The sequence below is a fragment of the Pristiophorus japonicus genome, chromosome 6 (assembly GCF_044704955.1).
Source record: "Pristiophorus japonicus isolate sPriJap1 chromosome 6, sPriJap1.hap1, whole genome shotgun sequence".
Classification (NCBI taxonomy): domain Eukaryota; kingdom Metazoa; phylum Chordata; class Chondrichthyes; family Pristiophoridae; genus Pristiophorus; species Pristiophorus japonicus.
This window is the reverse complement of record NC_091982.1, coordinates 117621188-117639274: the sequence shown is the minus strand read 5'-3', so window position 1 is coordinate 117639274 and position 18087 is coordinate 117621188. Positions and strand designations below refer to the sequence as shown.

Below are 18087 nucleotides of genomic sequence, written 5' to 3'. Positions count from 1 at the left end.
GGAACTACACTTGTGGTGGCCGTCATAAGAACAAAAGAAATAGGAGCAGGAGTAGACCATTTGACCCCTTGAACCTGCTCCACCATTCAATAAAATCATGGCTGATCTGATCTTCGCCTCAACCCCAAGAAATTCCTCCTCATTTCAGTTTTAAATGGGCGACCACTTATTCTGAAACCAAGCCTCCTAGTTCTAGATTCACCCATGAGGGGAAACATCCTCCCTGCATCTATCCTGTCAAGCTCCTTCAGAATCTTATATGTTTCAATAAGATCACCTCTCATTCTTCTAAACTCCAATGTGTGTAGGTCCAACCTGCTTAACCTTCATATGACAACTCCTTCATCTCAGGAATCAACCTCGTGAATCTTCTCTGAACAGTCTCCAATGCAAGGATATCCCTCCTTAATTAAGGAGACCAAAACTATATGCAGTACTCCAGGTGTGGTCTCACCAATGCCCTGTACAATTGCAGCAGGTTCTATTCCATCCCCTTTGCAATAAAGGCCACAATTCCATTTGCTTTCCTAATTACTTGATGTACCTGCATGCTAACTTTGTGTGTTTCATGTACAAGGATCCTTAGATCCCTCTGTACCGCAGCATTTTGTAATCTCTCCCCATTTAAATATTAATTGCTTTTTTATTGTTCCTGCCAAAATGGATAACGTCACATTCTGCCCCATTATCACATTATACTCCACCTGCCAAATTTTTGCCCACTCATTGAGCTATCTATATCCCTTTGTAAATACTTTGCATCCTCCTCACAACATGCTTTCCCACCTATCTTTGTATCATCAGCAAATTTGGCTACATTACATTCAGTCCCTTCATCCAAGTCATTAATATCAATTGTAAATAGTTGACGCCCAAGCACTGATTCCCTATGGCACCCCACGAGTTGCAGTTTGCCAAACTGAAAATGACCCATTTATCCCGACTCTCTTAGTTAGCCAATCCTGTATCCATGCTAATATATTACCCCCAACCCCATGAGCTCATATCTTGTGCAGTATCCTCTTATATGGCACCTTATCGAATGCCTTCTGGAAATCCAAAAACACAACATCTACTGGTTCTCCTTTATCCACCCTGCTCGTTACATACTCAAAGAACTCTAGAAAGTTTGTCAAACATGATTTCCTTTTCATAAAACCATGCTGACTCTGCTTGACTGCATTATGATTTTCTAAATGTCCTGCTACTGCTTCCTTAATAATGGATTCCAGCATTTTCCAAATGATAGATGTTAGCCTAACTGGTCTATAGTTTCCTGCTTTCTGTCTCGCTCCTTTCTTAAATAGAGGTGTTACATTTGCGGTTTTCCAATTTGCTGGGACTTCTCCAGAATCCAGGGAATTTTGGTAGATTACAACCAATGCATCCAATATCTCTGCAGCCGCTTCTTTTAAGACCCTAGAATGCAGACCATCAGGTCCAGGGGAATTGTCCACCTTTAGTCCCATTAGTTTGCCTAGTGCTTTTTCTCGAGTGATAATGATTGTTTTAAGACCGCCCCCGACCCCCGTCCCATCCCCACCAATAGCACCTTGATTATCAATTTTTGGGATGCCTTTAGTGCCTTCTACCATGAAGACCGATACAAAATATTTGTTCAAAGTCTCTATTTCCTTGTGTCCCATTATTAATTCCCCAGTCTCATCCTCTAAGGGACCAATGTTTACTTTAGCTACTCTTTTCCGTTGTATATACCTTTCGAAGCTCTTACTGTCTGTTTTTATATTTCTTGCTAGTTTACTCTCATAAACTATCTTCTCTTTAAAATTCTTTTTGGTTGTCTTTTGCTGGTTTCTAAACATTTCCCAATCCTCTGGCCTTCCACTATTCTTTACAACATTGTATGCCTTTGCTTTCAATTTGTTACTATCCTTTACTTCCTTAGTTAGCCACGGATGGTTCATCCTTCTCTGAGAGTCTTTCTGTCTCACTGGAATATATCTTTGTTGAGAGTTATGAAATATATCCTTAAATGTTTGCCACTGCCGATCTTCCGTCTTACACTTTTTTCTATTTTCCCAGTCCACGTTAGCCAACTCTGCCTTCATACCTTTGTAGTAGCCTGTATTTAAGTTCAGGACACTAGTTTGAGACCCAGCTTTCTCACTCTCAAACTAAATTTGAAATTCTACCATGTTGTGATCACTTTTCCCAAGAGGATCCTTCACTATGCGATCATTAATTAATCCAGACTCATTACACATTACCAGATCTAAAATATTCTGCTCCCTGGTTGGTTCCACAATGCATTGTTCTAAGAAACCATCCCGAATACACACCATGAACTCTTCCTCAAGTTTGCCTTTGCCAGTTTGATTTGTCCATCAATATGAAGATTAACATCACCCATGATGATTGCCGTACCTTTCTTACAAGCCTCCATTATTTCTTGATTTATACTCTGACCTACAGTGTGGCTACTGTTAGGGAGCCTATAGTCCACTCCCACCAGTGACTTATTTCTCTTATTATATTTTATCACCACCCAAACTGATTCTACATCTTGATCTCTGAGCCAACATAATTTCTCACGAACGCACTGATCACATCCTTTATTAACAGAGCTACACCACCTCCTTTTACTTTCTGCGTCTCCTGCCGAAATGTCAAATATCCCTGAATGTTCAGTTCCCTGCCTTGTCACATTGCAACCACGTCTCAGTAATGGTTACAGATTAAACCCATTTATTTCCATTTGTGCCATCAACTCATCTATCTTCTTAGGAATGCTGCGTGCATTCAGATAAAGAGCTTTTAATTGTGTCTTTTTACCATTTTCCCTACTCTGACACCACTTTCTGATGCACTATTATGTATATACATTCCCTTCCTGTCATACTCTGAATATCATTACCTCTATCGCTATCCTGCACTATTGCCTTTTCTGTTTTCTTTGACTTTTTAATTTTCTGCTCACCGGATCCCTCCCCCACTCTTTAGTTTAAAGTCCTATCTACGGCACTAGTTATTTGATTTGCCAGGACACTGGTTCCAACACGGTTGAAAAGATGCTCATCCCGACAGAGCAGCTCCCTCTTATCCTGGTGCCAGTGCCCCATGAATCGAACCCATTTCTCCGACACCAGTATTTGAGCCAGGCATTTATCTCTCTGATCTTATTTACCCTATGCAAGTTTGCTCGTGGCTCAGGTAGTAATCCAGAGATTATTACCTTTGTTGTTCTGCTTTTTAATTTAGCCCGTAGCTGCTCATAAGCCCTCAGCAGAACATCTTTCTTTGTCCTACCTATGTCATTGGTACCTACGTGGACCACGACAATTGGATCTTCCGTCTTCCACTCCAAGTTCCTCTCCAGCCCAGAGGAGGTGTCCTTAACCCTGGCACCAGACAGGCAACACGGCCTTCGGGGCCTCACGCTCTCAGCTGCAGAGAACCTTATCTATCCCCCTAATGTTACTGTCTCCTACCACTACAACGTTTCTTTTTACTCCTCCAACTTGAATGGCCACCTGTACCATGGTGCTGTGGTCAGTTTGCTCATCCTCCCTGCAGTCCCTGCTGTTGCCCACACAGGGAGTAAGAGCCTCGAATCTGTTGGACAAGAGCAAAGGCCGAGGCTCCTCCATCACTACCTCCTGGGTGCCCATACCTTCCTCACTCTTAGTCACAACCTCCTGTCCCTGACCACGGACCAGATTTGAATTATTTAAGCTAAGGAATGTGACTTCCTGCTGGAACACAGCGTCCCGGTAACTCTCCCCCTCCCTGATGTGTCGCAGTGCCTGAAGCTCGGACTCCAGCTCATCAACTAGGAGCCGAAGTTCCTCGTGCAGCCAACACTTGCTGCAGATGTGGTCGCCGAGGGTCACACTGGTGTCCACCAGCTCCCACATGCTGCAGCTGTAACACATCACCTCCCCTGCCATCTCAAATATATTATATTTAATTCATGAAGTTTTCAAGTTTTGAATGTTTTAATTTTTAATCCAGGCTATTAATTTAAAGCAATGCTCGAAAAAGAGAGAAATACTTACCGACCAATCCCTTCCCAGCTTTACTGTGACGTCACACATTGATTTTATTTTCCCCTCACAGGTCCGTTCCCGCCCCTCCCCCTCCCGCTCTCGCGATCTTTCTGTAGTTCCCGCCCCTCCCGCTCTCGCGATCGTTCTGTAGTTCCCGCCCCTCCCGCTCTCGCGATCTTTCTGTAGTTCCCGCCCCTCCTGCTCTCGCGATCTTTCTGTAGTTCCCGCCCCTCCCGCTCTCGCGATCTTTCTGTAGTTCCCGCCCCTCCTGCTCTCGCGATTTTTCTGTAGTTCCCGCCCCTCCTGCTCTCGCGATTTTTCTGTAGTTCCCGCCCCTCCCGCTCTCGCGATCTTTCTGTTGATGGCCGAGTCCGCACCGGGGCCCATGTTGCCGGGGCAGCGCTCTCTCTACCATCCTGCCCTGAAGGAATTGAATGCTGCCGGGGCACAGCCGAGCAGTGCTGAGAGTGCGATGCGGGTAGGAAGAGGCATGGACAGAATAATATATAACGGGGTTGTGTTGGCATCACAGGTTCCTGTCTGCAGCAAGAAACACTTCTGGGGAATATGGGTGCCCCGAGATACTTCAGTGTGCGGGATGTAAAGTGTGACCATGATGATGTGAGGAGCCACCAGACGGGGCTTGAGTTAGACTGCCAGCTGCGAGTCGGCTCCGTGAGCTGCCAGCCCGCTGTCGGCAGGCACTGGGCCCCGAGCCAGGGACGTGGCGTGCATCTTTCCCCGGAGCTGGATAGGGAGTTCGATGGGAACATGCTCGGCGGGCTGGAGTCCGAGCTGGGTATCGAAGGTAAATGGATGGTCGGGGAATGGCGGGTGTGTGGGTTTGGGGTGTGGCTGGGTATCAGTGTGGGTGACAGTGCGATGTGTTTATTGGGTCACTCTGTTGGAACAAGGGAAGATTTCAAGCCCCGACTCCTGCTGCTGCTGCACCAGAAACCGATTCAGATTTGAATCCAACCGACCCCCATCTCAGCCCATTTCTGTTTACATTGAGCTCAATGAGAAAGATGTGAAACGGGCTCCCGACTCACCATCCCCTGTTTTACACCATCACACATCGGCAAAATTCCACCCCAGAGTTTCTGTAAGGAGCTGGAAGGAATTGTGTGTGTTAGAAACATAGAAACATAGAAAATAGGTGCAGGAGTAGGCCATTCGGCCCTTCTAGCCTGCACCGCCATTCAATGAGTTCATGGCTGAACATTCAACTTCAGTACCCCATTCCTGCTTTCTCGCCATACCCCTTGATCCCCTTAGCAGTAAGGACCTCATCTAACTCCTTTTTGAATATATTTAGTGAATTGGCCTCAACAACTTTCTGTGGTAGAGAATTCCACAGGTTCACCACTCTCTGGGTGAAGAAGTTCCTCCGCATCTCGGTCCTAAATGGCTTACCCCTTATCCTTAGACTGTGACCCCTGGTTCTGGACTTCCCCAACATTGGGAACATTCTTCCTGCATCTAACCTGTCTAACCCCGTCAGAATTTTATATGTTTCTATGAGGTCCCCTCTCATTCTTCTGAACTCCAGTGAATACAAGCCCAGTTGATCCAGTCTTTCTTGATAGGTCAGTCCCGCCATCCTGGGAATCAGTCTGGTGAACCTTCGCTGCACTCCCTCAATAGCAAGAATGTCCTTCCTCAGGTTAGGAGACCAAAACTGTACACAATACTCCAGGTGTGGCCTCACCAATGCCCTGTACAACTGTAGCAACACCTCCCTGCCCCTGTACTCAAATCCCCTTGCTATGAAGGCCAACATGCCATTTGCTTTCTTAACCGCCTGCTGCACCTGCATGCCAACCTTCAATGACTGATGTACCATGACACCCAGGTCTCTTTGCACCTCCCCTTTTCCTAATCTGTCACCATTCAGATAATAGTCTGTCTCTCTGTTTTTACCACCAAAGTGGATAACCTCACATTTATCCACATTATACTTCATCTGCCATGCATTTGCCCACTCACCTAACCTATCCAAGTCGCTCTGCAGCCTCACAGCATCCTCCTCGCAGCTCACACTGCCACCCATGTCTCATGATTGATGCGACGGTGGAGTTGGCATTACTGAGGTAAGGACCAAGAAATGAAACCAGGAACTGAGTGTAATTATCAACATTTCGAGGGTGAATCATGTTCAACAGAATCACAGTCAGGGTGGAATTTCCTGTGTATGTGTGCTCAGAGACACGTGTAATCGGGGTGTAAAGCCAAACCCAGCATAAAAGATTGAGGAAACTCAGGCACAAATATGTTACGCACGTAATTATATTCAGCCGCTATTTGATATTTTACGCCCATTCTATCGATCCCTGCGCCCAAACGTGTCTCTGCTCATTGTAATTGCTCCGCCCCCAGGTTGAAGAGCCACAAACGGGAATTTCCTGCCATTACCCTGGTTCAAAACGGGTGTAACATGAAGCGCAGAATTTCAGGAGCCGCAGGAGAGAAAATCATTTCCTGGTGTTTTATTGTGGTTTTGTAAGCAGTTTGTTTATTTATCATCACTGAGACCCACTCTGAATGTACTGCTTCTTTGAAAGTATTTTTATCGTTTCATTACCATCCTTCGGAACATAGGGACAGAACAGGGAATCCTTGCTATTGTATTTCTGGTTTATTGGAATGTATCACGTGACAGCAGCAGATCGCCTGGTCTTGGTTATGGGGATGAATATCCAGTCTATCAAACTGGGACTCCCACGGGCGGAGTAGGCCTGAAGCCTCCAACAGCCATGGCCTGGCGGGTGCCGGAGATGTGGCCAAGATGATGCTTGTGCCCACCTGACCTGTGCCAATGAGGTGCCCTCCCAAAGCTATTGTCTGGTCCCTGCCACAAACTCCGTTCCTTAGTCACCGATTCCATCTCCCTCCCTGGCCACATTCTGTGAGGCTGAACCAGACTGTTTGCAACCTTGACGTCCGACTTGACCCTGGGCTCAGCTTATGACACCATCACCTTGGCATCTCAAAGGCCGCCTCCTTCCACCTTTGTAATATCGCCCATATCCACCCCTGCCTCAATCCATCTGCTGCTTGAACCCTCATCCATGCTTCTGTTGCCTCCAGTCTTGACTACTCCAGTGGTCTGGCAGTGCCTCTCATGTTACACCCTCCAGAACTTCAGCTCCTCCAAAATTCTGTTGCACGCTTTCTAACTCGCACCAAGTTCCGTTCACCCATCACCCATGTGTTCACTGACCTACATTGGCTCCTGCTCCACCAATATCTCAATTTGAAAATTCTCATCCTGGTGTTCAAATCCGTCTGTGGGCTCGCCCCTCTCCATCTCTCCGTAATCTGTTTCAGACCTACAACCCTCCGTGATCTGTGTTCCTCCAACTCTGGCCTCTTGTGCATCCTCCACTTCCTTCATCCCAACATTGGCGGAAGTGCTTTCAGATGTCTAGGTCCTAATCTCTGGATTTTCCCGCTCAAACCTCCCCGCCTCTGCACCTCTCTCTCTTTTAGGGCATTGCTTCAAATCTATGCTCGGTGTCATTTTTTTGTCTGATTATGCACTTGTGAAGCACCTTGGAATGTTTTATTATGTGAAAGGCGCTATATAAATACAACTATTCCTTGTTGGTAGCAGAGTTGGATTGGATGGCACTGAGGTTAGGTCCAGTGACAGCATGGGATTGGAGCAGGGTTGGCTGGAATGATACAAATGTTGGGTGGCTTTGGCAACTCATTTGGGTGGGCATGATAGAATTGGGTGGTACCTGCATTGGGTAGACTGGCAGCAGGATTGAATGGGATGCACAAGGATTGGGAGGGATAGTAGCAGATTTGCATGGATGGTGCCAAGTTTGAGTAGCTATGTCAACCGGGCTCTTTGGGCAGGACAATTCTGAGTGGTATCAAGTTTGGTTGCAGTGCTAGTAGGGTTGGATGGTATCAGGGTTGGGTTGACTGGGAGCAGGATTGCATGGTATTCTACGAAGGTTGTGTGCCTATTGTAGTAGCATTGGCTGGGTGACCGAATGAGGTAATACCAGTGTTGGGTGATATGATAGAAGGGTTGGGTGTGTTTGGTTGCAGGGTTGGGTGCTGGCAAAACAGGTTTGAATGGCATGGTACCATGCATGGGTGGAGTAGTAACAGGATTGGACAGCATGGTACCAGGGATGAGTGCATTGGTGTCAGTGTTGAATGAGAGAGTACCAGTGGAGGGTGGAGTGGTATCCAGGTTGGACTGGATATACCAGGGTTTCAGTGGTGGGGTAACAGGGTTGGATGGGATATACTAGGTCCAGGTGGAGTAGAAGCAGAGTTGAATGGGATAAGCCAGAGTTCTGTGGAGGGGCAGCAGGGTTGGACTGGATATACCAGGATTTCAGTGGTGGGGTAACAGGGTTGGGTGGGATATACCAGGGCCAGGTGGAGTGGAAGCAGGGTTGAATGGGATATACCAGGGTTCTGTGGAGGGGCAGCAGTGTTGGAAGTGATGGCACTAGGATTGTCTGAAGGTGTAGCAGGCTTTAATAGGATATAACAGCATAGGGTGGAGTGGTAGTAGGCTTGGGAGGGATGGTAGCAGGATTGTGGGGATTGTAGAGTATGGGAGGGGCAAATAAAATCTTCCTTATGAAGAATCTCGAAATTGAAGGATGTCTGGAGCATGCTGTCAGACCCATGATGCTCTGGAAAGAGAAGCCATTGTTTGTATAATGGTATTGGTCAATAGGGGAAATGTTGGCTGGTACCAGTAGAGCTCCCTGCATTTTGTCAAATAGTACCCTGGGATCCTTATCACCTATCGAGGCAGACCGAGCCCCAGTTCAACATCTCATCCAAATGACAGCGTTCGCAAACTATTGCACTGAAGTATCAGCCTAGACTATGTGCTGTAATCTGTAATGGGGCTTCAACCCATTCCCTTGAACCTCTGAGGTCAGACTGGCACCAACTTAGTTAAACTAATGTTGATTGGAATAGTTAGTAAGGGTATTGGGCACAAGAGAGTAGAGCAAAAAATGTTAAACATAAATAAATCATTCTGCCTATATCAAAACAGTACAAGAATAGTTAGTCAAGGGTGGAATTGTAAAGACAAATAACACTCAGTTCTCACTGTTCTATAGAGAGACCCTTGTGGCTTCAGGTTCTATTGTGAGAGTTGCCTTTAAATTGGATCCACTTGTCATTGCCAAATCCTCAGGAGACATCCTGGATTGCGGATTTTGAACAGTTGAGACCCTGGATTGACCGGGAGTTTGAGATAGTGAAGCAATAGCTCACTGCTAACCATCCCTATCTCAACAGCTACCTTTGTCTTTGAACATTATCTGTAATTCTGTTTACAAATAAAATTCACTCACATCATTTTCAGAAAGATCACCAGAAGGAGTTTCACATCACTGATGTATCGACATCATATCAAAAAGTCTCTGATGGACGATTTCATCCAAAATTCTTGTACATTATCAGACTGTGTAAGAAGTATATTCTAGAGAAGATATTTGGATTGTTTGAAGACTAATTTACGTTTGTTTTCCCTGTGAATGTGTATTATCTAACAGACCATCTCCCTACTTCGATGTATTATCTTACTTGTAAACAAATCTATTGGCCCAAGGAGAAAGGTGTTGACAGTATGGAATTTACCTCCTTTGGAAACAGACAGGAGAATGTGAGCAATCCACATCATCTCTGGTGAAATATTCCATAATTTAGGAGTAATTATTTGCTCCTTAGCACACAATCGCACTCAGCGCATGAATAAGGGTGCCGGTTTTAGTCAGTGGAAACTGATCTGATTATAAAGACTTACTTTATCTCTGAACACAATTAAAAGTGTGAGGAGAAAGCTGAACTATAACACCGGATACTTTGGCTGACAGTTGTTGCACACTGTGGGGATTATATTCAGTGCTCTTTAAGACCCAACAGAAGCCGATGACAACAGATGGCACACAAGGTAACAACCACACCACGACGCAACTGCTTCCATATGGGGCACTTTGGGAATGAGAGTAAAAATATTCCTGAAGAGACTAAGATTTGTGAGGCAGCCAATTCCAGAGCTGTGTCTCCTCCTTCAGGAAGACTTCCCGATAAGAGGTAAACTCCTTAAGACACTGCCACTGGGCATCACACCCAACTCTCAATGTTTATGCGTTTTGCTCCTTTCACACTTTCAGAAGGGACAACTTCAGTGCCAGCTACTTCCCATAAATAAAATAAGGTCAAGCGGAGCAAGAACTGACATCCTTGTGTTAATAATCTACAGGAGTGATGTGAGGGGGAACCAATTCTACAGATCTATTGGCTTTCCCAGAAGTAACGGCCCTCAATGGTTCTCATGCTGTCATTCAGTCCATGTGCACAATGCTGTGCCCTACATGAAGCAACAAATACTTTATTCTCTCAATGGACGGATGGAATGTGGCCACCAACAGAATCAAGCAGGCCAGTGATTGCTTGCTCAGGAGCTGCCAGAATGTCTTAAGTGAAATCATAAGTCAGATATCTGCACTATCATTAGATGAAAGGGATGGACTTGGGGAGGAATGTCTCCTGGGAGACCAGGTCTACCCTCTGCAGCCATGGCTCAGGTCTGCCTTACAATAACTTCAGATAGAAGCAAAGCCCAGGTATAGTGAAGCTCAGACTACAAGCAGAATTATTAAATGTACCATTGGGATCCTGATGGAACCATTCACATAGCTTGCTGGAAAAGTGATGCCTCCTTTATTCCCCCCAAACCCCTCACGAACATGTTTACTAACTTTGTATATTTACAGGGCCCTCATCATGCAGGTTGATAACCAGAATAGCAAAGTGGGAGAGCAAGAGTGTGAAAATGACAATAAGGAATGAGCTGCAAATCAGCACGGCAGCGAGAAAGTCTGGAGCTTCAGTCACTGTCTCCAGCTGCCTTCCAATCAGTGCCACATCGACACCATGTCTTAAAGCTGCGCACATCTGTAAGTGACCATGTCCAAGTCATCTTTGCCTGCACGTTCCTGCTCAGTTCTTCCAACATGATCTATGGATGTTTATCTTGCATTCCTGTTTCAATGTAGCTCATGACAAATACTCAACACAATCTTCAAGGTGAAGTGTTGGCCATTTATTGCATCCATTGCAACGTGTGTGGATATTGTCTGTCTGAGTTGGCACAGTTTTGCCTCAACAGCAATGCCCAGGCTGTAGAACCTGAGTCACTGCAACATTTCCCACAACCACTGGTTTGGAAAGCAATGACACACAATACATTTCTCCAGGGAAACAACACTGTGTCCATGTTTAGAATATGTCGTGGTACAATGACATTGTTCATCAGTTTCACTTGGTCAGATAACCATAGGTCCTGATAACAGATAATTCATGCAGCAACAGTTTGCATTTATATCGAGTCTTTAGCGTAGAAAAACGGTCATTGGTACAATTATTGATTAGCAAGAATTGATACATGTGGATACATGTAAATTATGGAATTACAATAAAGCACAGTATCGAGTAAAAGTGCAATATCTCACACCAATACTATCAATGAGTTGCTGATATCACTGTGCAGCACACATGTTGCAGTAAGTTGATGTCACACATTCCCACACCTCTCCTCCTGCAGTAACTGCTCCTCTGCCGCAGGTTCTTCCACATCATTATCCTCTCCCTCCTCCCATCCCCAGGGACTTCACATCTCGGGTCTCTGTTCCTGGTTACATTGTCCAACATAAAGCACCTTCATCTTCACTGGACACTGAGGCACTGCCCCTGCTGGGCGGCCCATGGATAACATTGTGTATGCAGTTCCTGCTCACAGCAGCCACTGATTTAGTTATTAATGGGTGGAAGGCCCAAACATCACTGGTGGAAGGAAGGCCCGAACATCGCCGGTCTGTGACTGCACATAGTCAGAGGCTGAACTCCAAGCCATCGTCAACATCTTCACCGAGGCGTACGAAAGCATAGACCTTACACAAAACATCCGTAAGACAAAGATCCTCCACCAATCTGACCCCGCCCCACAGCACTGTCCCTGCTTATCAAAATCCACGGCGTGACATTGGACAATGTGGACCACTTTCCATACCTCGGGGCCCACGATAAGCAAAGGCAGACATAGACGACGAGGTCCAACACCACCTCCAGTGCACCAGCGCAGCCATCGGTCGCCTGATGAGAGTGTTTGAAGATCAGGCCCTCAAATCTGGCACCAAGCTTATGGTCTACAGGGCTGTAGTGATACCCACCCTCCTGTCTCACTCAGACGTGGACCATATACAGTAGACACCTCAAATCGCTAGAGAAATACCACCAGCGATGTCTCCGCAAGATAGACATAGACATAGAAAATAGGTGCAGGAGTCGGCCATTCGGCCCTTCGAGCCTGCACAGCCATTCAATGAGTTCATGGCTGAACATGCAACCTCAGTACCCCATTCCTGCTTTCTCGGCATACCCCTTGATCCCCCTAGTAGTAAGGACTACAGTGGAAATGCAGGAAGAGATAAAATCGATCTAGCGGTGCAAAGCTGAAATGTCTATACAGGCAGACTGCCTTCTGTGGGGCAATCGAGTAGTGGTTCCCAAGAAGGGCAGAGATACCTTCATCAATGACCTCCACAGTACCCACGCAGGCATCGTAATGATGAAAGCGATAGCCAGATCCAACGTGTGATAGCCCGGTATCAATGTGGACTTAGAGTCCTGCGTTGACAAATGTAATACATGCTCGCAGTTTAGCAACGTACCCAGGGAGGCATGCTAAGTTTATGGTTTTGGCCCTCCAAACTGTGGTCTAGGGTACACGTCGACTATGCAGGCCCATTCTTGGGTAAAATGTTCCTTGTGGTCGTAGACGCGTACTCCAAGTGGATTGAATGTGGAATAATGTTGGCTAGCAAGTCCGCTGCCACTACTGAAGGCCTGCGGGCCATGTTTGCCACACACGGCCTACCCAATGTCCTGGTGAGCGACAACAGGCCTTGTTTTACCAGTGCTGAGTTCAAAGAATTCATGACCTGTAACGGGATCAAACATGTCACATCTGCCCTGTTTAAACCAGCATCCAATGGTCAGGCAGCGAGAGCAGTGCGAACTATCAAGCAAGGCTTGAAGAGAGCAACTGAAGGCTCACTGCAGACTCGCCGATCCCGAGTGCTGCTTAACTACCGTATGAGACCCCACTCGCTCATTAGGATCCCACTTGCTGAACTGCTCATGAAATGAACATTAAGACAAGGCTCTCGTTAGTTCACCCTGATCTACATGAACAGGTCGAGAGAAGGTGGCTTCACCAAAGTACATACCATGATAGCGCAAATGTGTCACGCGAGATTGAAATCAATGATCCTGTGTTTGTATTGAATTATGGACAAGGTCCCAAATGGCTTCCCGGCACTGTCGTGACCAAAGAGAGGAGCAGGGTGTTTTGGGTCAAACTTTCAAATGGACTCATTCACCGGAAACACTTGGACCAAATCAAACTCAGATTTACCGACTATCCTGAGCAACCCACCTTGGACCCTAGCTTTTTTGACCCCCCAACATACACACCAGTGGCAACCGGCCACACCATTGACCACAAAGCAGAACCCATCATCTACAGCAGCCCAGCAGGACCCAACACACCAGGCAGCCCAGCAAGGCCAGCTGCACAGCAGCCCAGCGAGGGCCCAACAAATGATTCAACAATACCAGCTTTCACACCGAGACGATCAACCAGGGCAAGAAGGGCCATAGATCGACTCACATTGTAAATAGTTACACAATTGACTTTGGCGGGGGGAGTGTTGTTATACATGTAAACTTGTATTTACTCTGTACAGCCACCAGAGAGCTCATCCCCTGGAGTCCCAAGGGATCCCATAATCCCTTGGGAGCACAGGTATTTAAGGAGGCCTCACAGGTTGGAGAGGCACTCTGGAGACTTGCAATAAAAGACTACGGTCACACATTACTTTGAGCTCACAGTGTTCAGTCTGACTCTTTCTCCATAGACAATTAAGATCCTGCAGATCCCCTGGGAGGATAGAGGCACCAACATCAATGTTCTCGATCAGGCCAACATCCCCAGTTTCAAAGCACTGACCACACTCGACCAGCTCCATTGAGCAGGCCACATTGGCTGCATGCCCGACACGAGACTCCAAAAGTAAGTGATCCATTCGGAACTCCTACACGGCAGGCGATCCCCGGCTGGGCAGAGGAAACGTTTCAATGACACCCTCAAATCCTCCTTGATAAAGTGCAACATCCCCACCAACACCTGGGAATCCCTGGCCAAAGACTGCCCTAAGTGGAGGAAGAACATCCGGGAGAGTGCTGAGCACCTTGAGTCTCATCGCAGAGAGTATGCAGAAAACAAACACAGGCAGCGGAAGGAGCGTGCGGCAAACCAGACACACCACCCACCTTTTCCTTCAACAACTCTCCGTCCCACCTGTGACAGAGACTGTAATTCACGTATTGGACTGTACCTGAGAACTCACTTTTAGGGTGGAAGCAAGTCTTCCTTGATTTCGAGGGACTGCCTATGATGGTGTTGATGGGTATGGTGTGAAATGGGTAGCATCCTCCCCTTCAGGCATTGTCCCCCACCCATTGATCCAAAGATCAGAATCTTTCAGAACCTTATAAGCTTGCTCTGTCACCAACCTGATTCTTGCATTGCCCTGTTGTCATGCCAATGGGCTCCTATCTGGGGATTGGGTGCTGGGGTGAGTAGCCAGAGCTGTGATGAATATCCCCGACCTCATTCAATTATAGTCGACAAGTTTCACTGCCGCAAAATCAAAGAATCCACGCTGTGGCATCCTGGCACCAGAATGGGCGACCCCAATGCCCTTAATATCACTGTGTTACTTTGGGCACGTAATTAACACCAAGAATTAATAATACCACCCGGCCAGTAGATTGGCCATCCTTACATTTGGCACCTCACACACATCTCACCCACAATATTGCTCGCCGAAAAAAACGCCGGGAAAAAGTGGAACTAAATGGAACTACTCATAAGAACATAAGAATTAGGAACAGGAGTAGGCCATCTAGCCCCTCGAGCCTTCTCCGCCATTCAAAAAGATCACGGCTGATCTGGCCATGGACTCAGCTCCACTTACCCGCCCGCTCCCCATAACCCTTAATTCCCTTATTGGTTAAAAATCTATCTATCTGTGATTTGAATACATTCAATGAGCTAGCCTCAACTGCTCCCTTGGGCAGAGAATTCCACAGATTCACAACCCTCTGGGAGAAGAAATTCCATCTCAACTCGGTTTTAAATTGGCTCCCCCATATTTTGAGGCTGTGCCCCCTAGTTCTAGTCTCCCCGACTAGTGGAAACAACCTCTCTGCCTCTATCTTGTCTATCCCTTTCATTATTTTAAATGTTTCTATAAGATCATCCCTCATCCTTCTGAACTCCCAACGAGTAAAGACCCAGTCTACTCAATCTATCATCATAAGGTAACCCCCTCATCTCTGGAATCAGCCTAGTGAATCGTCTCTGTACCCCCTCCAAAGCTAGTATATCCTTCCTTAAGTAAGGTGACCAAAACTGCACGCAGTACTCCGTACAGTTGCAGCAGGACCTTCCTGCTTTTGTACTCCATCCCTCTCGCAATGAAGGCCAACATTCCATTCGCCTTCCTGATTACCTGCTGCTGCACCTGCAAACTAACATTTTGGGATTCATGCACAAGGACCCCTAGGTCCCTTTGCACCGCAGCATGTTGTAATTTCTCCCCATTCAAATAATATTCCCTTTTACTGTTTTTTTTCCAAGGTGAATGACCTCACATTTTCCGACATTGTATTTCATCTGCCAAACCTTAGCCCATTCGCTTAACCTCTCTAAATCTCTTTGCAGCCTCTCTCTGTCCTCCACACAATCTGCTTTCCCCCACAAATCTTTGTGTCATCTGCAAATGTTGTTACACTGCATTCTGTCCCCTCTTCCAGGTCATCTATGTATATTGTAAACAGTTGGGGTCCCAGCACCAATTTCCAACCCGAAAAGGACCCATTTATCCCGACTCTCTGCTTTCTGTTTTCCAGGCAATTCTCTACCCATGCTAATACATTTCCTCTGAATCCGCGTACCTTTATCTTCTGCAGTAACCTCAAAGCGGTATGGATGCCATGTTCTAAATCACATGTCGCATCATTTAAAAGGCTGCTCTGCTTCAACCTCGGGGGAGTTCGGATGTACCCTGGAGGTCTTTGGACGTGATGTGAACATCTGAACAAACATCATACTGTGGACAATTGGAATATAATAGCTGTCTTAGTGAGGACATTCATTCTTTGTTACAAATCGGTGGTCAATAGATTGCTATTCAAATAGGCCATGTCCTTTCTCAACCTCTCTTGATAACCACTTACATGCTGCAGACTCAAGATGGCAAAAGGTATGCTCGACAGTATTTTGTGCCCAATGTAAGCCGTGACAGAGTGATGAAGAGGACCAGACGTTACAGCCCCATAAGTACAGGGAGAAGCAGTCTTATGTCAACTTGTCCGACACCACCTGCCTTCGGAGACTGCGCTTCCACAAAGAGGTTATCAGTGAGGTATGCCAGCTCATCAGGGGAGATCTGTAGCCTGCCAGCCCCATCATTACTGCACTGTCCGTCGAGGTCAAAGTCACCGCAGCACTGTTGTTTTACATGTCGGGTTCTTTTCAAGCCTCAGCTGGCGACATTTGCAGTCTGTCTCAGCATGCCACACATTTGCTGCATTAGACTGGTCACTGAAGCCCTGTATGCATGCAGGAGAGACTTGATCAGCTTCCCTATGACCAGGCACAGACTGAGAGGGCTCTAGGATTCTCCAGAATTTCAAACTTCCCCAAGGTGCAAGGAGCAATAGATTGTATGCACATCGCGATATGGGCACCCTTTCAGGATGCTGAGGTTTTCAGGAACTGCAAGGGATTCCACTCCTTGAATGTCCAATTCGTCATCGATCACCAGCAAATTATAATGGCAGTGAATGCTAAATTTCCGGGCAGCATCCATGATGCTCACATCCTACGTGAGAGCACTGTATCAGACTTGTTTAACAATCAGCCAAAAGGTCAATGCTGGATGCTTGGTGACAAAGCATATGGCCTCACCACCTGGCTGATGATCCCCCCTGGTGACACCCACACTGAAGCCAAGAGGCGATACAACGAAAACCACAGAGCCACTCGCAATTCACGATATTGAGCCCTGGTAAGTTGAGGAATATAAGATTATCCCCTTATAAGATTCAACTGACTCTCTCTGATTAGTTCATGTTTGGTTAAGTGCTCAGTCACTCTGTCCCTAATAATAGATTCCAGTAACTTCTCCACAACACATGCTAGACTGATAGGGCTATGATTTTCTAGTTTATCTCTCTTACCCTTCTTACATAATGGAGATACATTGGCAATTTTACAAATTAACGAAAACATTCTTGAAACAAGAGTGTTGGAGAATCGACAATTTCCACACCTACTTCATTGAATACCCTGGGATGGAAGCCACCAGGTCCTGGAGACTTGTCTCATTATATTTTCCGTAACCTTTTTTTTTTACTTGCCTTGAATTTAGTTATGTCCTCCCCTTTCTCTGGCCGTGAGTTTACTGACCTCGGTGGGTCGGTGGTGGGTCCCGATCCCGCTGCTGGCTCCATTCCGCTGTGTAAAATTGGGTTTGTTAAGCCCGCCTAGCATGTTTTCCGGTCAATTAGAGGAAGTGGGTGACGTCATTCATGAATCATCATCAGCCGGTTTCCTTAAAGGGACCATGACCACATTTGTCCTGACATTTGAGCTGTCAGTGTTCTGCAGCACTGAGGTATTGCAAACACGGATAATGACTGCACACAAAGGCACAGGGCTGCACCCAGCCTCTCCCATGACACCCTCTATGCTTATGGAGGGTGTCAAGGGAGAGCTTGGGTGCAGCCCTGCATCGAGGTTCTCTTCCCTTCCCATGTGCGGAAGAGACCTCCCCAGGACATCAACACAGCCTGGTTGCACTTTGCAGAGGAGGTCATAAGCAGGGATGTGGTCAGGAGGACCTGGGTGCAGTGCCACAAACCTTTCAATGATCTCAGTAGATCATGAAACATG

At 46.6% G+C, this 18087-nt stretch overlaps 1 protein-coding gene across 9 annotated transcripts in view; it reads left to right on the top strand.

Moving 5' to 3' along the window:
• Positions 1-4375: 4375 nt before the first annotated feature.
• Positions 4376-18087, top strand: part of LOC139265225 (uncharacterized) — a 152558-nt gene continuing 138846 nt past the window's right edge. For 3 of the 9 annotated variants that reach the window (XR_011593507.1, XM_070882152.1, XM_070882151.1), the window contains exons 1-2: positions 4376-4815; positions 10778-10960. Coding sequence is in view for 4 of the 9 variants with exons in the window: in XM_070882152.1 (XP_070738253.1) it covers positions 4575-4815; positions 10778-10960 (424 nt within the window). In the remaining 5 variants the exon portion in view is untranslated. Of the gene's footprint in view, positions 4816-6386; positions 6510-10777; positions 10961-18087 lie in introns of all 9 variants that reach the window. The other 6 variants (XR_011593508.1, XM_070882154.1, XM_070882153.1 and 3 more) reach the window with 4 other exon arrangements.